The sequence below is a fragment of the Harpegnathos saltator genome, unplaced genomic scaffold, assembly GCF_003227715.2.
Source record: "Harpegnathos saltator strain DR-91 unplaced genomic scaffold, Hsal_v8.6 scaffold140, whole genome shotgun sequence".
NCBI lineage: Eukaryota > Metazoa > Arthropoda > Insecta > Hymenoptera > Formicidae > Harpegnathos > Harpegnathos saltator.
Genome location: NW_020229918.1, coordinates 402,158 through 421,890, shown reverse-complemented (window position 1 = coordinate 421,890; position 19,733 = coordinate 402,158). Strand labels below are relative to the sequence as shown.

The following is a 19,733-nucleotide window of genomic DNA, read 5'->3' as shown; positions in this document are numbered from 1 at the left end:
ATTCCTTTGTTTTCAGCAAATATTTTCCAACTCTGAGCGAAGATTACTTGTCGTCTATCAATGTTTTCTTTTTTACGCGCGATCATTAATCTAAATTTGTCATATTGTTTCTAGACCGTGAAATATAATGTACCACTCTCAATGAGCTGTTCTTGATTTTCCTTGATTAGACTCATGGCGGTTAGAACATGTCTGTTTAAGTAGATATCTTGCCGAAGAGGAACGCGATTATTCGATATAATGTGGTCGGTGAATTACACGTCACATGTATACATAAATTCATTCAACGCCGAAAAAATCAAGCAAGAAGAAGTAATAGAAGAAAACCTTGAGATTTTTTCGTCCTTGCTTGCGACATTAAAAAATGTATTGTTTTACAAAGAAAAAATTCTCATCAATTGCTAATGTATTGCGTTGGTCAAAGTTGAGCTCGATTTCTGAATAATTTTTCAGATGTTTGAACTACTCACAAAATTGGACTTTATTGCGATTCAGTGGAAACGGATTATTCGTGAGCCGAGCAAGCTCATTGTTTGTGAATTTTCGGCAACATATAATCAACAAAACATTATCGAGGTCATTATTGCGTCATACCGTGTGAGACATTAGTTTCCATCGCTCTGTTTACCTCGTTCTTCCCGATTAGCAAATACATCGGATTGAGAATGATTCTTCATTTTCACTTCGTTACCTTGTATCCATACTTTACAAAAACCAAGCTTTCTGATTGATCCAGTACTACGACTGTATTCTTCTTCGCAAGGTGGTCGTGCTCGTCGCACCATTCTGCCATTCATCCGCGGAATGACGATGACGAGACCTGCTCGGAAAGGAGAACGAGGCGGAAGGACACGGACGTAGTGCGTAGAGATGCGCTCTTTCGTAACTCTCTCACGTTACCTTCCTGAATTCTACGCGGCCGTCGCCGCGGGGGGAATTAGATAAGTAGAGAAAATAGGAGGTAAGATGAGAAGCAACCTAGTTTAAGACACGTTACCTCCTTCATTGACGCGATTATTAGTATATCTTCCCTTCCCCGCCCTTCCCTTGCGCGTGGTCCATATGCATCTACGTGGGTGGACTATATAAATGTGTTTACATCATCTCCTCGCTCTTCTGTACCCTGCGGAAGCTCCAAGTCGTGCGCACCGTACACGCATAATGAACATTTCGTCCTACGTTCGTGTATACGTCGTCGTCGAGTGACGTGAAGAACAGAGAGAAAGAAAGCGAGATAGAGAGGAAGAAGTGCAGAGGTGAAGCTAAGTTCGCGTTTCGCGGTATTCTTGAGGGTATATTCCTTCTTCTTGTTTTCTCCTTCGTGAAAATCGCCACGACGATGCTGCGCTCGAAGGTCGGACGCAGCAACCTGCTCGTTCTATGCTGTATTCTGCTGTTCGGAGACGCTTTGGGTTTCTACGATACGGCGCCGCATATCATCGTCTTCATGGTTGATGATCTGGTGAGATATTCTGATGACGTTGAAATTTTCTTATCACTTTTATTGGAAGGTCTTTGTTGTCCTCTGTACATATTCGGCAAACGCAGGATACAATTATTGTATAATGTGAAAGTACCACGCGACGTGGTAATGTGATAAGCAGTTGCATGTCATCGATATGCCGAAGTTACATAATTTTCTTTTATAATTGCGACGCGACTGTGTTTCGAATTTGTCGTGTTATTTACTGATAACCGCAATGTAACAGCGATATAACTTATTTAAATATCACATCTTATATAACAAGCTTATCTTAACAATCTTATATAACAAATATATTTATACAACTGTGTTGGGTAACATTTTTTGTACGCAGTTATTAAATCGTTCGATAAACAGCCTTTGTTTCTCGTGTAATATATAAAATATGTTGTACAATCATAGTTGCGCTGAGAAATGGATCATTTATATGTTTAAGTTGCAATATTTTACAATATATTTATATATGTTGCCAACAGTATTTTACGATAAATATACAATATTTTAGTAATTTATGTAACTGTTGCATCAACTTTCGATAACTAAGCCAGCCAGCACAAACTTATTCATGGAATATCTACCGATCTTCCTACGAAGATTTGAATATTCTTAGAAACTACGTTTAAGAAGATCAGTATTCTAAGAATGTTCTTGTGTTTTCAAAAGTACATTATCTTAAATATTCTAATAATATTTTCCATGATTATTCCTATATATTCATAGAATATTCCATGCATGATTTGATTTTCTATCAAGGAATATTCTGCAGATATTGCAAGTATGCTTGAAAACAAAATATCGGTCGACTAAACTAACTTGCGTTGTTAAAATCGGTTCTATGATTTAAAAATTTGTAATTTTAATATATATATATATATATATAAAGTTTTATGTAAAGATGTATAAAATTGTTCGAAATTTTAAGATATAACTAGTTTCATAAAAACAATTTCATTTTCTTGGGAAAAAGTTAATATATAATTATATAAAATTGTACATGATTATGCAAAATTATATATGAATTTTGTCCATATATGGACATATCATATTCGACTATATATGTTCATATTTAATCATATTATAAAATTATTATACAGTTCACTTGAAGAACTCTGCCAAAGGCAAACCATCAATATTAATACCTACTTCAATTATTGCTATAGGTTTTTCATTAAAACTTTTATATTGTTGTTCAATAGCGTTTAGCATGCCAATATGACAATAATATCCTGGTTCAACAGGAATCAATATCGTAGATCTGGGAGTTGGCAGAAAAGATCTAGGATCTTTTGGGCAATGTAAAAATTCTTTGCTCTTTACGCAAGATAACATTTGTAACAGATGCTTCAAAGCCTCTTGCTTAATATTGTACTTCACTGCCCAATTTCTTAACTCATCTATAATATTAATATTAGTAGTTTGAACAGAATTTAAGTTTTTATCGTTTACAGTAACACTATGTGACTGAGATAAATCTGATTCATCATCAAGTATATTACATGTGGAAATATAATAGAATCTGACAAATTATCTTTATTGTTATTAATATATGTGTTACATACACTTGCATCACTAATATTAGTCTCTTCTAAACATCTAACATTGTGTACATTTGAATTAGATGCATCATCACAATTAAAATATTTAACATTGCTTAAATTTGAATCAGAAACATTATTATTTAAATGTTGCAATATAGAATTTATTGCAATACTTTCTTTCTCACAGTTCGATAAAAATAACTGTTCATCTTACGTTTTGTCTTTGGCATTGTTATTAAGAAGCTGCCTGCAAATAGAATTGAAATGCTAAAACATAACTTATCTATATTAATATGCTTTTTATCATTTCACTTATCTATGATACACTCCTATACACGCTTATATTATTCTAATTCTAATTCTAATTATTATTCTAATTCTAATAAATCGTGTCGTTAATTTATATCACTAATTGTATCTTTTTCTTGATATCAAAGTTCTCTGTGACGTTATTATAAACAAAGAGGCTTTTTTCCGTTATAAATTGGAACAGAGAGATTCACCTTGGGGTTTGCAACTGACAGACTATTGGTCTGTTTTTTTTAGCTGCACTACTGAACTGGTGCAATAAGTTAGAGTGAGAAAACATATTTTTCTCATTCTAACTTATTGCTTTAATTCAGTAGTGCAGCTAAACTGCATTCTGAAATTCATTGCCAGTACTGAAATTCTGTAATATACGTGACGTGAACTATAGATTTTAAATACTAGCAGTAAATTTCGGAATCGCAGCCTAAAAAAAATAAAGCATATGACAAATCGACAGAACTTACAAATCGCAATAGGTGCATTCAAGATTATAATTGCTTACAAGATTATTTTTCGAATATTCAAAAATAGAAGATCTTTGAATATTTGCAAAGTCATATTCGGCTAATATTCCATAAAGTGTACTTAATATAATTCTATTATGAATATTCTAAGCTAAATTACAGAGAAGATTTATATTCCTAGAATAATATTAGAATATTTATTTCAAAATATTCGAATACGAAGATTTATAGGACTTTGCAGGAATATTGTATGCTGGCTGGGGTCCGTGTAACGTTTGTGCGACAATTGTGCAACGTGCTACGTTTGTGCAATTTTTATACGAGTGAGAAATTGCAACTAACGTATGTCGCATTTACACGTTATATTATCCGTTACACTTCGTTAAATTACGACGACGTAACTGTTATATCCTCGCGCGTGTTTGCTGGGATACTTACATCCGATTTTATCTTTACGAAGAATTTGCGAGAAGTCGAGGGAGTTTGTCAAGGGGATGTTAGAGTTAAAAATCAATTTATTATTTATTATTTATCTAAGTGTTCATTTCACATCCAAAGACGAGGAATGATAAGCCCCAAAGCAGCTTCAGGAAATCGAGTGTCCAATTCTACAGAAATTGAACGAATCTCTCATTTCTCCCGAATTTACTTCAAAATTCACTTTTCTTTCTTCACAATGTATGCCAAGGCATCAGTGTTGGTTCAAAATCATGCTCACGCAACGATTTACATGACTGTCGTAATACATTACGTACGTTTGCTTTGTTCGCTTAATTCGGCCCGATTAATTCGCACGAAAGTATCCCGAATTAAAATTATCCTTAGTTAAGTCAATTATCGTGGCTCACGTATTGCCCACGCCTTAGCACGATCAACAAGTACGTCGTGAGGATTGTGACTCATTCCAACTATCCTGCGAATAATTCTTTACGCGTTAATTATAATTAAATTCGATCACGTATAATTCCGTCGTCACTGACCACATCCGATGCGCGCATGTTAAATAATCGACCTCTCGACCCCGTGAGGATACGCCACGCTCGTCAATGTATGAAAAGGCAACGACGGAATTCCGCGGTAGAAGTTTCCCGCGAGAAAATTGGGTCGTTGATACGTGTGTTTAGGGTGCGTTCGGAGAGACGTTATTAGCGTTACCAAAACATAAACATTTCAAAATTGTTCGTAGAATTACTAGCACAATACTGATAGCGAGCTCCACGAATAGCAAAAACACAGCATTACTGCCTTATAGCAACTTAAGAGGGGCATTATATGCGGAAGGCCGTTTTCGAGGCTATTTTTACGAATATTTTTAACAGAAACGGTAAGATCAATGGACATGAAATTTTCACAGTGTATTTATTAATGTTCAAAGTATAAAATAAATTTTATTGAATCACAAGAACCGATTCGATTTGTAATTATAGATAAAAATACAGTCATCCGTTTGCGAGCTCTATGTTTGCTATCGACGTAATTCCGGGTCTTTCACTACTTTGAAATCAAAAAATGAGAAAGATTTTTAAAAAATACAGTTGCCATTATAGCCCGTACCAAAATGAAGGCAGTGAGCCAAGTTTGGAAAAATAATGACTATACAAAAAGAAGTACCGAAAATGAAACTTTTTAAACTTATAATTATGTTTAAAAAGATGAATAAAATAAAATATAACTGTGTTCGAGGTAGGGGCGAAAACTACACTCTACTGTATATTGTGTCTACTGTATATTGTGTCTACTGTATATTGTGTATATTGTGTAAAAATTTCAAGTTATTCTGTTCAGTAATTTTTGCATAATCGTGTCGACAGTTTAAGAAAATGGTGTTTCCAAATAAACGCGTTTAAAGTTTTATGTGCACTTTCCATATAGATAGTAACAAATTTATTTTATACTTGAACATTTTATATTTGAACATTAATGAATATACACTGTGAAAATTTCAAGTCCGTTGATCTTACCGTTTCTGTTAAAAAATTTCGTAAAAATATTGAAAATTACCTTGAAAATTGCGTGTAATTCTTCCCTTAAACGCCTATTCGGTTTCAACATCCTAAAGATTTACTTCAACGCAATTGTCCACTACGCGTACGTAAATAATAGTAAAATAATAAATAAGGTTTACCGGTACCGTTTCACAACTATTCGCAGTTCGCAGCGTTTTGAGCGTTTACGGACATTGCGAACACCAACGCTATTAATGAAAACCTTTATCTTGGAAGAGATAACGTTGATATGACGACACGGTATTATTAGTGACGTCGTGATAATATTTGTAAGCGCTATCTAGCTCGGCAAACAGCCTGAAGCGCCAAACAGTGTTAGTAAAATACGTCGTTGAAGTTTGGAGCGTTCTTGGAGCGAAAATTGAAAATAGTTTTTATTTAACAAAAAACCACTTAATATAAATGTAAATACATATAAAAGATAAATTTGTGTTAAATATGACATGACATTATAAGAAAGTTGTAATTCTCGAAAATTACGCACATATAATCATTCATACAGATTATAATTATTTCCGGCAGTCACAGCGCTCTGTGCCAAAAACTGACAACGCATTTTCACTCTCTGGCATGTGGGAAAGAGAACAATTCGGCTGTCGGAATACGACGAGAATGAAAATGTTCCGGGACGAAATTGCTATTAAACTGACTTTTTTCTATTTTCCCACATGCCAGAGAATGAAAATGCATTGTCAGTTTTTGGCACAGAACACTGTGACTGCCGGAAATAATTATAATCTGTCTGAGTGTGGTGGTATGCACACAATTCTCGGGGAGAACGAAAGTGTTCCGGGACGATATTGCTGTTAAACTAATTTTTTTCTACTTTCCCACGTGCCAGAGAATGAAAATGCATTGTCAGTTTTTGGCACAGAGCGATGTGAGTGCCGGAAATAATTACAATCTGTCTGAGTGTGGTGGTATGCACACAATTCTCGGGTTGAACGAAAGTGTTTCGGGACGATATTGCTGTTAAACTAATTTTTTTCTATTTTCCCACATGCCAGAGAGTGAAAATGCGTTGTCAGTTTTTGGCACAGAGCGTTGTGACTACCGGAAATAATTACAATCTGCCTGAGTGTAGTGGTATGCATATCATATTCGTGGAGAACGAAAGTGTTCCGGGTCGATATTGCTATTAAACTAACTTTTTTCTTTTTTCCCACATGCCAGAGAGTGAGAAAGCATTGTCAGTTTTTGGCACAGAGCGCTGTGAGTGCCGGAAATAATTATAATCTGTATGAATGATTATATGTGCGTAATTTTCGGGAATTACAACTTTCTTATAATGTCATGTCATATTTAACACAAATTTATCTTTTATATGTATTACATTTATTTTTAAGTAGTTTTTTGTTAAATAAAAGCTATTTTCAATTTTCGCTCCAAGAACGCTCCAAACTTCAACGACGTAGTAAAATTGTCCTTAAAAAAAAGCGGCACCGTCGATTATCGGTGCGATACGACGCGGGGCAGATTGAGAATGACGCTCGACATTTTCAGGGCTGGAACGACGTCAGTTTCCACGGCTCGAATCAAATACCAACCCCGAATATAGACGCTCTGGGCTATAATGGAATTATATTAAATAGACATTATGTTTTACCGTCCAGCACACCCTCCAGGGCCGCCTTCTTCACTGGGCTGTATCCGATACGTATAGGTATGTGTCGAGCTTTCACTTCGCAGAGACGACGATTCGTGAAACGACTACGATATTTTTGTACCAATGTACTCCGATGTAAACTTTAAAGACTTTAAAGACAATTTCCTCTTCTTCCTAAATTCCGAGAGGTATTTTCGATGTCGACAAGCGTCCCGCGGGATTCGTACTTGAAGAAACAGCTAGCTTCTCACACTTAAATTCACCATGAGAACATTCGTGTGCAAGATGGGAAGCTTCTCTCTGAAATTATAAATTCTCTTTGTTGTCGGCACGATTTTATCACTGTATGAAAAGCACAATATCGCATATTGCAACACGTTGCAACATATCCCATAGGTATGCAGGGAGAAGGCATACAAGGTGGCGAGCCCAGAGGACTACCACTCAATATAAGGATCTTGCCGGAGTACCTACGAGGCTTAGGCTACACGACCAAGCTGATCGGGAAATGGCACGTGGGCTACCACACGCCTCAGCACACCCCCTTGCATCGGGGTTTCGACGCGTTCCTCGGCTTTTATAACAGTCACGTTTCGTATTATGACTATAGGTACTCGTATCAGGTACAGTACTCACACGTCGCGAATATATAAATTAATTTGTATTAATATTATATTAATATATATATATATATAAATTAATTATTATTAATATTATATTAATACACAAATTAATTATTTATATTAATTTATATTATATTAGTTATATTATAATTTGTATTAAATTCAAAGTTTAATTTAACATACATAAATATATAAACGCTTAGCGCGTTGATGCTCCGTATTTTCGAGTCGAAATGTGTTAACGACATTTCGCCGTCTTCTGTTTTACATTCTACATTACTTCTCGGTAAAATGCGGCGTTCAATGCGTGCGAAAATGGCGAATCAACACAAGACACCCGCAGATCATTACGGATATGCTCGGGACATTGTCTCTGAGACATTTCTCAGGACGGCCCGGAACATGTTCGAGATAATCCTGGGAGCTTCCTGTGCTATCTGAGCATTTAGCTTACAACGCTTTACTTTCTTACGTCGCTATATCTCGTTGCTTCATTGTAAACATTGTATACATGACAGAATATGAGCGGCTACGATATGCATCGTGGCGACAACCCGGCTTACGGTTTGAACGCGGAGTACGCGACGGACCTGTTCACGGACGAAGCGATGAAGATCATTCAACGCCACGAGCCGCCCCGCCCGCTTTATCTTCAAATCTCGCATCTTGCCGTTCACGCACCCATTGAGAGTCCTGACGATGATCACCGTAATTCCAACAGAGAACGCTTCAAGCACATTCCAGAAGTGAATCGTCGCAATTATGCCAGTACGTACGATCGATGGAACAGCTTTAGGTCCTTTTATAAGATCCTTTTAAGATCAAGAAGCCTCTGAAACTTTTACACTTAAAATACATATAAATGCCCGATATCATTATCTCCCGTCTTTGTTAGGCATGGTGACGCGATTAGACGAGTCCGTGGGACGCATCGTTCACACCCTGGGCAATCGGGGAATGCTGAGAGACTCGTTGATCCTCTTCCTCACCGACAACGGCGCGCCGACCATCGGCAAGTTCCGCAACTGGGGCTCCAACCTACCCTTGCGAGGCGTACGTATCATAACTGAACACTGCGTTTCTGCGTTCGGCCACTTTCACGGCGATATCTTGTGTATTTACGTCGCGACAGATGAAGTACACACTGTACGAGGGTGGCGTGAGAGGAGTCGCCGTACTTTGGTCGCCGAGGTTGCGCAAGGCGGCACGGGTGTGCAACGAACTGGTGCACATCACCGACTGGTTGCCGACCTTCTACTCGGCTGCTGGCGGCGACCTGAAGGACCTGGGGGAAATTGACGGGGTCAACCAGTGGCGGATGCTGAACGACGGCGAGCCGGTAGCTAGGCAGTCGCTGTTGCTGAACATTGACGAGGTCTCCAGGACCGAGGGCGCCATATACAAATCGTTCAAGCTTCTTCGGGGTACTGTTTTCTATCCTGACTCGAGCCGTTGCACAATGCGACGACATGAAGCACGACACGCGAAAGTAAATACGTGCAGATGTGTTTCTTCGAGAAATTTTATTTTTATGATTTACAAAATATCGTGACGGGAAATGAGAATTTTTCCGGCACGGAAAGCCGGAAGGGATGAGGCAGGCTCACGTGAAATTCCTAAATTGTGCAGCTCCAGAGACTTTGATCCTTCTTGAAGAAATATCCGGCCGGGTAAAATATCGCGTGCGCCTCGCGTTTGAGGAATGTTGACTCACGAGGAATCCTTATTTCAGGATCGATCGAGGGCGGACATTACGACGGGTATCATACGATTCGCGAGCCGTCTTGGATCGAACACGTTGAGCACAAGAAGAACGAACCAACCGAAGTGCCGTCGTACACCGAGACCGTGCTGAAGAGTTTGGTGTCGCAGAGTATCACTTACCACCTGGGCGGTCCCGTCACTCAACCCAGTACGATTAATCAATTACGGCAGGAAGCCACAGTCCATTGCAGATCCAACGGCAGTTACAACAGGTTCACCACGTGCAACGTCACCGAGTGCCTCTTCGACATCAACAACGACCCTTGTGAGACGAAGAACATCGCTCAGCAGTACCCACGGGTGAGGAGAACCAACCTGACTGAGCCGTACGATTCATCATATCTTGCCGCTAATAATGATAAAACTTCACTCGCGAGCTTTTTAGATTGCTCAATTTTCCGAAAGATTAAGCGGTTCCGCTATTTGCAGTTTTGTTGCGATTCTCATGTTTCAGTCCCCGATTTGAACAATCGCATAGTGTTTTGTCGGTGGAGAACCTCGGTGTTGACCTAACTCCGGTTCAAGCTTTTGTCACCTCGAGAGTCTGACTCAAGCGACAGCAAGACTTGGTGAGACCCGGCCAAGCCGACGTCTCTGTACGCTCATTGTTCTTTTCGCAGATCGCCCGGGAGTTGGACCTGTTCCTCGAGAAGTACGGACGCAATGTCACCAGACAAATGAAGGTGCCGGTGGACTGGCTGGCCGATCCCAGGAGGACGAACGGCACGTGGGAGCCGTGGATGACTCCCGGTGAGATGCTGTACGCGTACAACATGGCGGCGGCCCACTTGGTCCACATGGCGTACTGCGTCCACATCGGTATCATCCTCGCGACAATCGCGTGGAACGCTTTTATTTGAACAATTTTTAGTAGCGCACGAACACATCGGGGCACTCGAGTTGCGTCCCGAAGTTCGCGCTGCCAATAGCGTTAGGAGATCTACAGTATACGAAGAGTGCACGTAGATTTCATCAATGAATCGGCAGTGAATATCGCGACGCAGCCTCCATCGGTGCCTCCATCAGTCGCTGAGTCGCGCGACTTTTAAATTCGTCCTTGAGCTTTGAAGAAAATACGATACCTTATCCCTTTTCCTTTCTTCTCCTTTCCCTTTTTCGTTTCGTAATTAAAATATTGCAATCAATTATGTATCTGTTCGGTTATGTTTGAGTTGAGCACACAATTGCCGCTACATTTACATAGTAATTCAGTTTCGTAATCCAATTGCCAACGTACTTTCAATCCGCCACATTATCATATGTCGGAATTTTATGAAAGTCGTGATCAACGTAGCAATCTACCTACGTTCTACGGCTTGAGGAAAGAAAAGTGCAATGCGAATAAACAGCGTGATATCGCGGCAAGTTGACGCGGAACGTGACCAAATAAATCACGGAGCATATACACGTGGCCTGGCCATATACGTAAAATTCGAACTAAGTCCCAGCGGGAATTTCTGACGAACCAAGTCACGACATTTCAACGGAAGCAATATCGATTATGGTGAAACACAAACTACACTCGTGGTCGCGCGATGTCAAATTGAACTTATGCAAATGACGTTTTTGTCGCAATTTAATATTTATTACCTACCGGTCTCGAAATAACGTTTGCACACAAGATAGATACTAAGACCGTCGTGATGCAAGCGGTGTTGTGTAAAAGGTTTTTCCGCCATGTATCCCACAAAGCTACGTTATGAAAGGAGAAAGAGGAAGAAAAAATCGGGCTACCTTTTTCGAGCTACCTGATGCAGCGGCGAGCTTACATTTTCTCCCGTGCTCGCGGTGGCTGATGCAGTTTTGATACAAAATGACGGTCATCTATATCATGCCGGTCATGAAATACATAGATATAACCTTGCGTTCAAACCCGTTTTACTTTACTTGTTATGCATGTTCGTCGTACAGTTGAAAGTGGCCGTAAGAGCGATTATCGAAAGGATTAATTCTTCTTCGGCGAATTTTTTCTGTACATATCGGAGTGCGTATCATTGAGTTTTCATCAAAATTTGAATCTTATCGTAACTTTTATCTAGAGTTAATGAATTGCCAACAGAATTAAACAGAATTAACTTACATAAGAGGATTGTACCTTTATCGTATCTCAACGTTATCTAACTGATTGTAACTGTTTGAGCATTGAAATCCATTAAGATACTAATTTTTGATGGATAACATTCCCGATATTGTTAAGCTTTGTTTAATTTTCCTCTTGAGGTAAACAACGAAGATCAGACGTGATGCAGGAAATGATGTTATTATAGTACACCTCTTATGATTAATACTTTATGGATAATATGATACAGTTATGAATAATTACAAGGGATGGTGATAAGAAACAAGGGAAAGTAATACATTAATCTTTTCTCCATGACGACATAGAGACAAAATTATCTTTTTTGTTAGTAACAGTTTATAATAGTTAATAGTTAATAGTTTAAACAAATAATAGTTTCGGTAGTAACAGGTAGGTTTCGTTAATAAGGATAACGCACTTACATTGTTTGATTTATCGTTACTTCATGTTGAAGAAACTTTGTTCGCGATCACCGTGCATAAGTATGCAAAGACGATAACAGTCGCTATTATTATATTACAATATAATAATTACAATATAATTACAATATAAATAGAATAATTACAATAGAAATGACGCAATGAGTTTGCAAGAAAAAAAGGAACGTTTTCAAAAATTGTAGAGTGGAACTAAAGAAGTGAACGGTAACGGTTCGCTACTTCTTGCTAATAATCATAAAGGAAACGTTACTTTTAAATATTCTCAAATTCCTAACGTAATACGAATTATAATTATATAAAAAAAATCGTATAGTACATATAATATAACATAACCTAAGCTAATAATGATATTTAATCGCCACCAGCTGTTTATAAAAGTATGAGAAAATTGCATTAATAAAATACCTCAATCCGGTACAAATTTCATTAATTGTGACTGTTTTTTATCATTATAGCAAGATCGTAATTCACGGTTAAATGATTAAACTGTTATTACTTAAAACGATACGCCGTACATCGATTTCAGTGTTTTACCCGATATAACATCGTAACAATTATGATTGGCGTGAACGGAAAGTTGAAGCCACAATAGAAAATATTGTGACAGCTACATAAGCATACCGGACTGTAAAATAATTTTTTTGACTGCAGTCGACTCGTCTCAGTTTTCTTCGTAATATCTTTTTTTGTCATATTGTTCACAGATAGTCCAGTGTAAACGTGATAAATGAGAAAATCTTCGTGAATCTCAATGTACACTGCTTACATGATATCGTTAATATCTCGTAACGTTTGCCAAGTAATGTTTGAAAAAGTTATTGGAATTGCATTTATACTTTCTGACATACCGATAACCATAACAGAGGTGCATTATAGTCTTCGTTGAATTTGTAAACTAATCCCCACTAGTTTCGACCGGTCAAGAGTAGAACTTGGCGTATCGCCTGAAAAGTCGTTCACTAAGTATATCGGGAGACACCGAGAGGAAAGGACCTAGGAAGAAGAAATTGCGTTAAGCGCGAGGAAGATGAATTCGAGATACGCATGGATCGTCTTAGTGCTGTTATTCATCTTCGTGTGCGATGTCATTTTGAAGAACATCTCAAGAAATTCACAAGCAACTTCTAAGCAACCACCCAACATCGTCGTCATCATGGCCGATGATCTCGTAAGGAATTATTGTTGTAACTATTGCAATGGAAAACACTCGGTTCACGCAACGCAGCTAATCAAGCTTGAGAAATAACGCTTTTTTTGTTGCTTATAACGCCGTTACCACTGCTACAAGGGACTTTTCTTTCAGTTCAGCTTGTTAACGATGTTAATTTTTCTTATTAACAGAAATAACAAAATAACAAAATTACTGCTAAGTAACGATCATGAACTTCGTTAAACATCTTCCTCACGCAATCGAATTTTTTATTTCAAACATCGCAGTTATCAATTTTAATTGGCAAATTACGCGTTCGGATATCTTAGGGAATTTACACAAAGTTATGCGCAAAAAGGCGCAGACGACAGGTGGTTGAAATTCTTTATAATAGGCGCGCGAGTGAAAAGAATATATATGCACAAGTGTGTATATATATGCACAAGTGTGTATATATGTGTGTACGAATTCCATGCGATCAGTCGATTTGCGGCATAAATTAATATGATTAATCATATTAATTTATGCCGCTATTATATACACGCTATTATATATTATATATACGACTATTTATGAAAGACTCTTTTTCTTTATACTTGCTAATTACGACTTTCGTTAATTAAGGGATGGAATGATGTCAGTTTCAATGGCGGTGACGAGATTCCAACACCGAACATAGACTCTCTCGCCTACAACGGAGTAATATTGAACAGGCATTACGTACTACCAATATGCACACCGTCGAGAACAGCTTTCTTCACCGGCCAGTATCCTATCCGATCAGGTAATCTATTAATTAACATGATTAGTTACGTATTTCATTTGACTTCCGAATTACCGCCGCGCCCGTTCCGGATTTATTTCCGACGTCTTCTGAGAAATTGAAATGTTTCTCGCGAACATTTCAGTTCACTTCTTCAGGACGAGGAACACCCAGAAACTGTCCTCTGGAGGAGTTCCTCCACCTGAACTGGAATGTCCAAAAAAGAAACGTTGGAAACAAATCCAAAATGGATGCGGCACCCGAAAACCGAATAAAATGTTTCTCTGCACCGCAAAAGACTAAAATCACAACTAAAACGCGATGTTGCGCGGTTTCGCGATTTTTCGCGCATTTATCACAGCTATCGCGGTGTAAGTTCGAATTAATCTTCATCTAGACTCTAGAGCGATATCTTTCCATATCACTGTTTTATTTGAAATAGACAGAAAGGAAGTAGGTTAAATGATCGAGGCTATTGATAATAATGATTGCCAACTAAAAAGCAATTTCTTTCTACTTAGCAGCTATTTCCTCATTGCGCAACGTATATAATTTTGCGTCGCAACATAAAAAAATCTTGATAACAATAACTTATAGCAATAATAATAATAACGGCAAGAGTAAAGCAAGCACAGTTTACAATGGTGGTAAATTTAGTTTACGACAGTAAACCAAAATTGAACGTTCCATTGTTTACAACCTACAGGTATGCAGGGATATCCCTTGCAAGGAGCGGAGCCACGCTCTATACCGTTGAACAACATCTTGCTGCCTCAGTACCTTCGTAAGCTTGGCTACGCCACTCATCTCGTGGGGAAATGGCACGTGGGCTATCAAACGAATAATCATACACCCACGAATCGCGGTTTTGACACTTTCCTTGGCTATTATTCCGGCTACATCGAGTACTTCTCTCACAATCTCGTCGAGAACGTGAGTTTCGATTACAAGATCGACGAAAAAAGCCTTCGTTAAGTAATTATGATTAGAATGAGTGTTTTCGGTTACAGAGCAACGGCTGTTGCCCAAGTTACGCTCTCACGTCAGGTGATTTTATAATTATTTTGAATTTTAAGATGAGAAATCAGTAACTCATTGGAAATAAAAGTCACTAATAATAAATCAATAAATTAATAAAAATAAATCGGATAGTCCAATTTACATATTCCTTATTAATATGGTTCCTTATTAGCAACGAATGTTGTTTCACAACTGTTTCATAAATTAAAAAAAAATATATTTGCTAAGAATATAAATGCGTAGAAGAGCAGGTATGTTAAATAGTCGGATTTCAATAGTATGGAAATCCAGTTTTCTTATTGACAAAATCTCCTTGACTTTATTAAAAATAACTACGACCTTTGAACAACAAAAATAGGATGATAAAAAATAACTGTGTACTTGCTAGTAGCAAGTCCGTCACTAAATTCGCAATACTGACTACTAAACATATTTATTATTTTCTTAATGGTTAATAATTTCTTTTTCTATAAATAGCTAAGATTTCTCATCTTAAAAAAAAAATTGAAAGAACTCGAAGCCTGACGTGATGGAGCAATTTGACCAGTGGCATCGTTTTTGGCGACCAGAAATCGCGAATGCAACACGTTTATTAGATCATCCGATAAGAAAATTTTCGTCAAATAATTCCTATCTCACAAGGGAACATAGGGAACTCGGAAATTCCAAAAATTCTGAAACTTTGTGTGGAAGTAAAGTAGTTCATCCGTAATGCAAAACTATTTTTTTCATGCGGAATTTCAGATTGAAGGGGTGAAACTATCCTTCGAAAAAAAAACCATTTCTATTTTTAGCGTATATCTTTTAAAATACAAGGCATATGCAAAAATGGTTTATATGAAAGTTGTAGTGTATTTCATACTCTTTGCAACTGTATTCAGATTTTGCAAAATTGAAAAATTCTTGAAACCCCCTCCCCCTTTTCATTACTTTCAAAAATATTTAAGTTGTTCTTAGGGCAAAAATAAAGAGCATCGTACATCAAATTCATCCATATACAACAATAGAAACTGGAGACGATTACATTTTTTAGAGATAGAGATAATTACATAAAGCTGTAGACGCCGCGCTGCATCTTTTATTATTGATTCGTCATCCAGGAAGATCGCTCTTCAATTCGAAGGACCGGTATTGATTTTCTTGATCAGCACGTCCTAGCTGACGCGGTAATCAAAAAGACGGACGACATCACCGTGGCGCATAACAATATGGATGAATTTTATATACGATGCTCTTTATTTTTACTCCGTGAGAACGAACATTTTTGAAAATAATGGGAAGGAAAGAGGGGGTTTCAAAATTTTTCAATTTTACAAAATCTAAATATATAGTTGCAAAGAGTATGAAATACACTACAACTTTCATATAAACCATTTTTGCATATGCCTTGTATTTTAAAAGATATACGCTAAAAATAGAAATGGTTTTTTTTTTTTTTTCAAAGGATAGTTTCACCCCTTCAGTCTGAAATTCCGCATGAAAAAAAATAGTTTTGCGTTACGGATGAACTACTTTACTTTCACACAAAGTTTCAGAATTTTTGGAATTTCCGAGTTCCCTATGTTCCCTTGTGAGATAGGAATTATTTGACGAAAATATTTTCTTATCGGATGATCTAATAAACGTGTCGAAGCATTCACGAGCCTCGGAGATATGCTCGCTGCAGAATAACGGAGAATAAAACGTTGAATTCTAGGGACAATCGGGTTACGATATTCATCGTTCAGTCGGCGACAACCACACGATCGAGTACCGATACGATTACATGACCGACCTCATCACCGACGAGGCGGAAAATATCATTTCGTCGCACAACCCCGCGAAACCCCTGTATCTGCAATTGGCGCATCTCGCACCTCATGCATCCACCGTGGACGACGTCATAGAAGTACGCAGTTGGAAAGCAACAAACGATACTCTCGGCTACATCAGGGACATAAACAGAAGGAAGTTTGCGAGTACGTAAACCTCTCGTTGTCGACCGAGCCGTCGTTTACACGAACGACGTTCTGTCTACCAATCGCGAACACTGAAGTCTCAAATGAGACAAAGTGTGTTCTTTATTTCAGGTGCCGTCGTCACAATGGACGAGTCGATCGGTCGAGTGGTCGACGCTCTGAGACGCGCGGATATGTTGAAGAACTCTATCATCGTATTCATGAGCGACAACGGAGCGCCAACGAAGGACCAAATTCTGTATAATTTCGGATCTAATTATCCTCTGCGCGGGGTAATTCTCTGCAGATTCTCGTAAGCGCGTTGCAAGAGCCAGGAGTCGCGCATTTTTTGGCTCGAGCGCTGATATAACGACTACTTTCGTTACGTTCTATGCGAGCGTGAAGTGCTATAGTAGCGTTAGAACATCACGGGAGTAGCCATATACGTGAAAATATTCCAGCAATTAACACGCTCGATTATTAACTTTCCCTTTCGTAACGGCACTTTTTAGATGAAACAGAGTTTCTTCGAAGGCGCTGTGCGCGGTGTAGCGTGCATCTATTCACCACTGATCGATTTCCCGTCGAGGGTCTCCACGCAGTTGTTTCACATTACCGATTGGCTGCCGACCTTGTATGCCGCGGCCGGCGGTGACGCGAGCGATCTGAAAGCTCTCGACGGTATCGATCAGTGGTCCATGATCAAGAACGCGGATAATGGCAGACGGCAATTCCTTCTAGTCAACATCAACGAGAAGACTGATAGCAAGGCGGCGTTGATAGGACGATACAAACTTATCAGAGGTACACGCACGTTGGTGTTTGCGTAGCTTTCTCGTTTCACTCGTTATCCCTCTCGTCGGATTTTCAGTCGGCTTCTTCAGCCTCATCATCGATTTTTCGAAGTTGTGATAACGATTGTATGACTTTTATTTTGTCGCCGTCGATACAGATCAGTCTGAGTACACCAAATACTATGGCTCCACTGGTAAGGACCCCTCGTACTGCGAATACAATGTGACGAACGTATTAGCATCGCCGGTCGCATCAGCCATCGCCGATATCTCTCGCTCTTCGTTGGATATTGATAAAATTAAGCAACTGCGAGAAAAAAGCAGGGTGGTCTGCCGGGTTTCCAGGTTCTCGAGATGCACGAAGCGTACTTGCCTATTCGATATCAAAAAGGATCCTTGCGAGACTACAAACGTGTCGTCCAAGTATCCAAAGGTGATAACTGTTCATTTAAAGTACAACGATGTACGGTGAAGTATGGAAAGATAATACGTTATATAATCTATAATAAATGAAAAGTAAAGAGCGTATGATATATAATATCAGGGGAGAGGGGGGGGGGGTGATTGTGACAATTCCACGCGTATAGAAAGGAACGAAAATAATAACGAGAGAAAATGAAACTCTCGAGTAGAATTGAACGTTTATATTTGCGATGAAGCTTTCTCAAGTGTCCGTCGAGCACAAGTCAATGCGCAGGAACTGGCGCCATCAGCGAGATCTTGAAGACTTATGAGAGGAAATATCGGTAATATCGAGCGCGTTTTTACGCGAGGATCTGCGGTTAAAAAATGTCGATTAACGTTGCATGCTAATGTTTTATGATTCTTACGACACACTGATATACTTTCTTTAAAAATTAATGACGGTTCTTGGCACAAACGCAATCGCCGACGCAATAAAGCATAAAGTCATGAGCGTTTAAGTATATCCTGCAATACGTCGCCAAGAAAAATTAAAAAAATTAACAGCACATTCCATCGGTATATATGAAATCACGAGTTTGTTTTGTGAAAAGAAATCGTTGAGGGAAGAAATGTAACGTGTGAGAGTTATTATGTGAACGATCGTTCGACACGGACGGAATAGAAGAGGTGGTGGTTTAAATGTACGTCGTTAAATTTGCAGATCCTGAAGAAACTAAATGCGTTGATCGATAGCTATCAATCGATCCTAGTAAACCAGACGAACAAGCCCGTCGATCCGGCCGGCTTCCCGTGCAATTTTAATGACACTTGGATGCCGTGGCTGCCGATGGACTATCTGCCAGCAAAGAGCGCGTAAAGAATGACGTGTAACAAAAAAGAGATAAAATGCTACTTACGTCCCAAGGATACGAGCAGAGAGAAATAAAAGGGTGCGTGCGTTTGCGTTGTGTAAATGTAACAGGTAATAAGACGAGTTTTTATAGTAAAACTATAAAAACTATACTAAAAAATAGTAAATTTCATAGTAAAATTATGAAAAAAGTTTGTTTAGTAAAAAGAAAACAACTGGATATTTTGCTTCCACACCACGACCTTAGAAGTTCCGTCTAATTTGGCGGACGACAACGCGCAGGAATGAAAACGTCAATAAAAACCGCTGTAAAACTTCGCTCATTTCCGATTTCGACGTTGCGAATTCCGCGAAGAACGTGGACGAAGATCGCGTTTCTGATTTTTTCGTTCATGTTCGGTGAAAGTGCGACGTAAGTCTTCCGGCTCTTTATTAGCGGGCTAGCCGGTGTCGAACGTGGGGGTTGACGTGAGGGTGGCA

The 19,733-nt window shown here is 38.6% G+C and overlaps 2 protein-coding genes across 3 annotated transcripts; both read left to right on the top strand.

Annotated features, from left to right (window-relative positions):
* Positions 1–405: 405 nt before the first annotated feature.
* LOC105180571 (arylsulfatase B) lies at positions 406–12,391 on the top strand. 2 transcript variants are annotated; one of them, XM_025308183.1, is made up of 8 exons: positions 406–961; positions 7,304–7,463; positions 7,803–8,029; positions 8,548–8,797; positions 8,925–9,082; positions 9,162–9,453; positions 9,762–10,093; positions 10,414–12,391. In XM_025308183.1, the coding sequence occupies exons 3-8, from the start codon at positions 7,805–7,807 to the stop codon at positions 10,651–10,653; spliced, it is 1,497 nt and encodes a 498-aa protein (XP_025163968.1). In that variant the 5' UTR covers positions 406–961; positions 7,304–7,463; positions 7,803–7,804; the 3' UTR covers positions 10,654–12,391. The 2 variants fall into 2 exon arrangements, with proteins under 2 accessions (XP_025163968.1, XP_011135030.1); XM_011136728.2 differs by lacking the exon at positions 406–961 and adding an exon at positions 968–1,462.
* A 595-nt stretch (positions 12,392–12,986) lies between these two features.
* Positions 12,987–19,408, top strand: LOC105180566 (arylsulfatase B). Its single transcript, XM_011136716.3, has 8 exons — positions 12,987–13,481; positions 14,088–14,247; positions 14,933–15,159; positions 16,943–17,204; positions 17,316–17,476; positions 17,696–17,987; positions 18,136–18,410; positions 19,104–19,408. The coding sequence occupies exons 1-8, from the start codon at positions 13,341–13,343 to the stop codon at positions 19,257–19,259; spliced, it is 1,674 nt and encodes a 557-aa protein (XP_011135018.1). The 5' UTR covers positions 12,987–13,340; the 3' UTR covers positions 19,260–19,408.
* Positions 19,409–19,733: the final 325 nt, after the last annotated feature.

What these genes read in the sequence shown, in the direction of transcription:
- LOC105180571 (XM_011136728.2), top strand. Translation starts at nt 1,340, where the DNA reads ATGCTGCGCTCGAAGGTCGGACGCAGCAACCTGCTCGTTCTATGCTGT. An exon ending in GCTGTATCCGATACGTATAG is followed by an intron (nt 7,464 to 7,802) that starts GTATGTGTCGAG and finishes CATATCCCATAG; the next exon opens with GTATGCAGGGAGAAGGCATA. An exon ending in ACTATAGGTACTCGTATCAG is followed by an intron (nt 8,030 to 8,547) that starts GTACAGTACTCA and finishes TATACATGACAG; the next exon opens with AATATGAGCGGCTACGATAT.
- LOC105180566 (XM_011136716.3), top strand. Translation starts at nt 13,341, where the DNA reads ATGAATTCGAGATACGCATGGATCGTCTTAGTGCTGTTATTCATCTTC. An exon ending in AAACAGAAGGAAGTTTGCGA is followed by an intron (nt 17,205 to 17,315) that starts GTACGTAAACCT and finishes TCTTTATTTCAG; the next exon opens with GTGCCGTCGTCACAATGGAC. An exon ending in TGTCGTCCAAGTATCCAAAG is followed by an intron (nt 18,411 to 19,103) that starts GTGATAACTGTT and finishes TTAAATTTGCAG; the next exon opens with ATCCTGAAGAAACTAAATGC.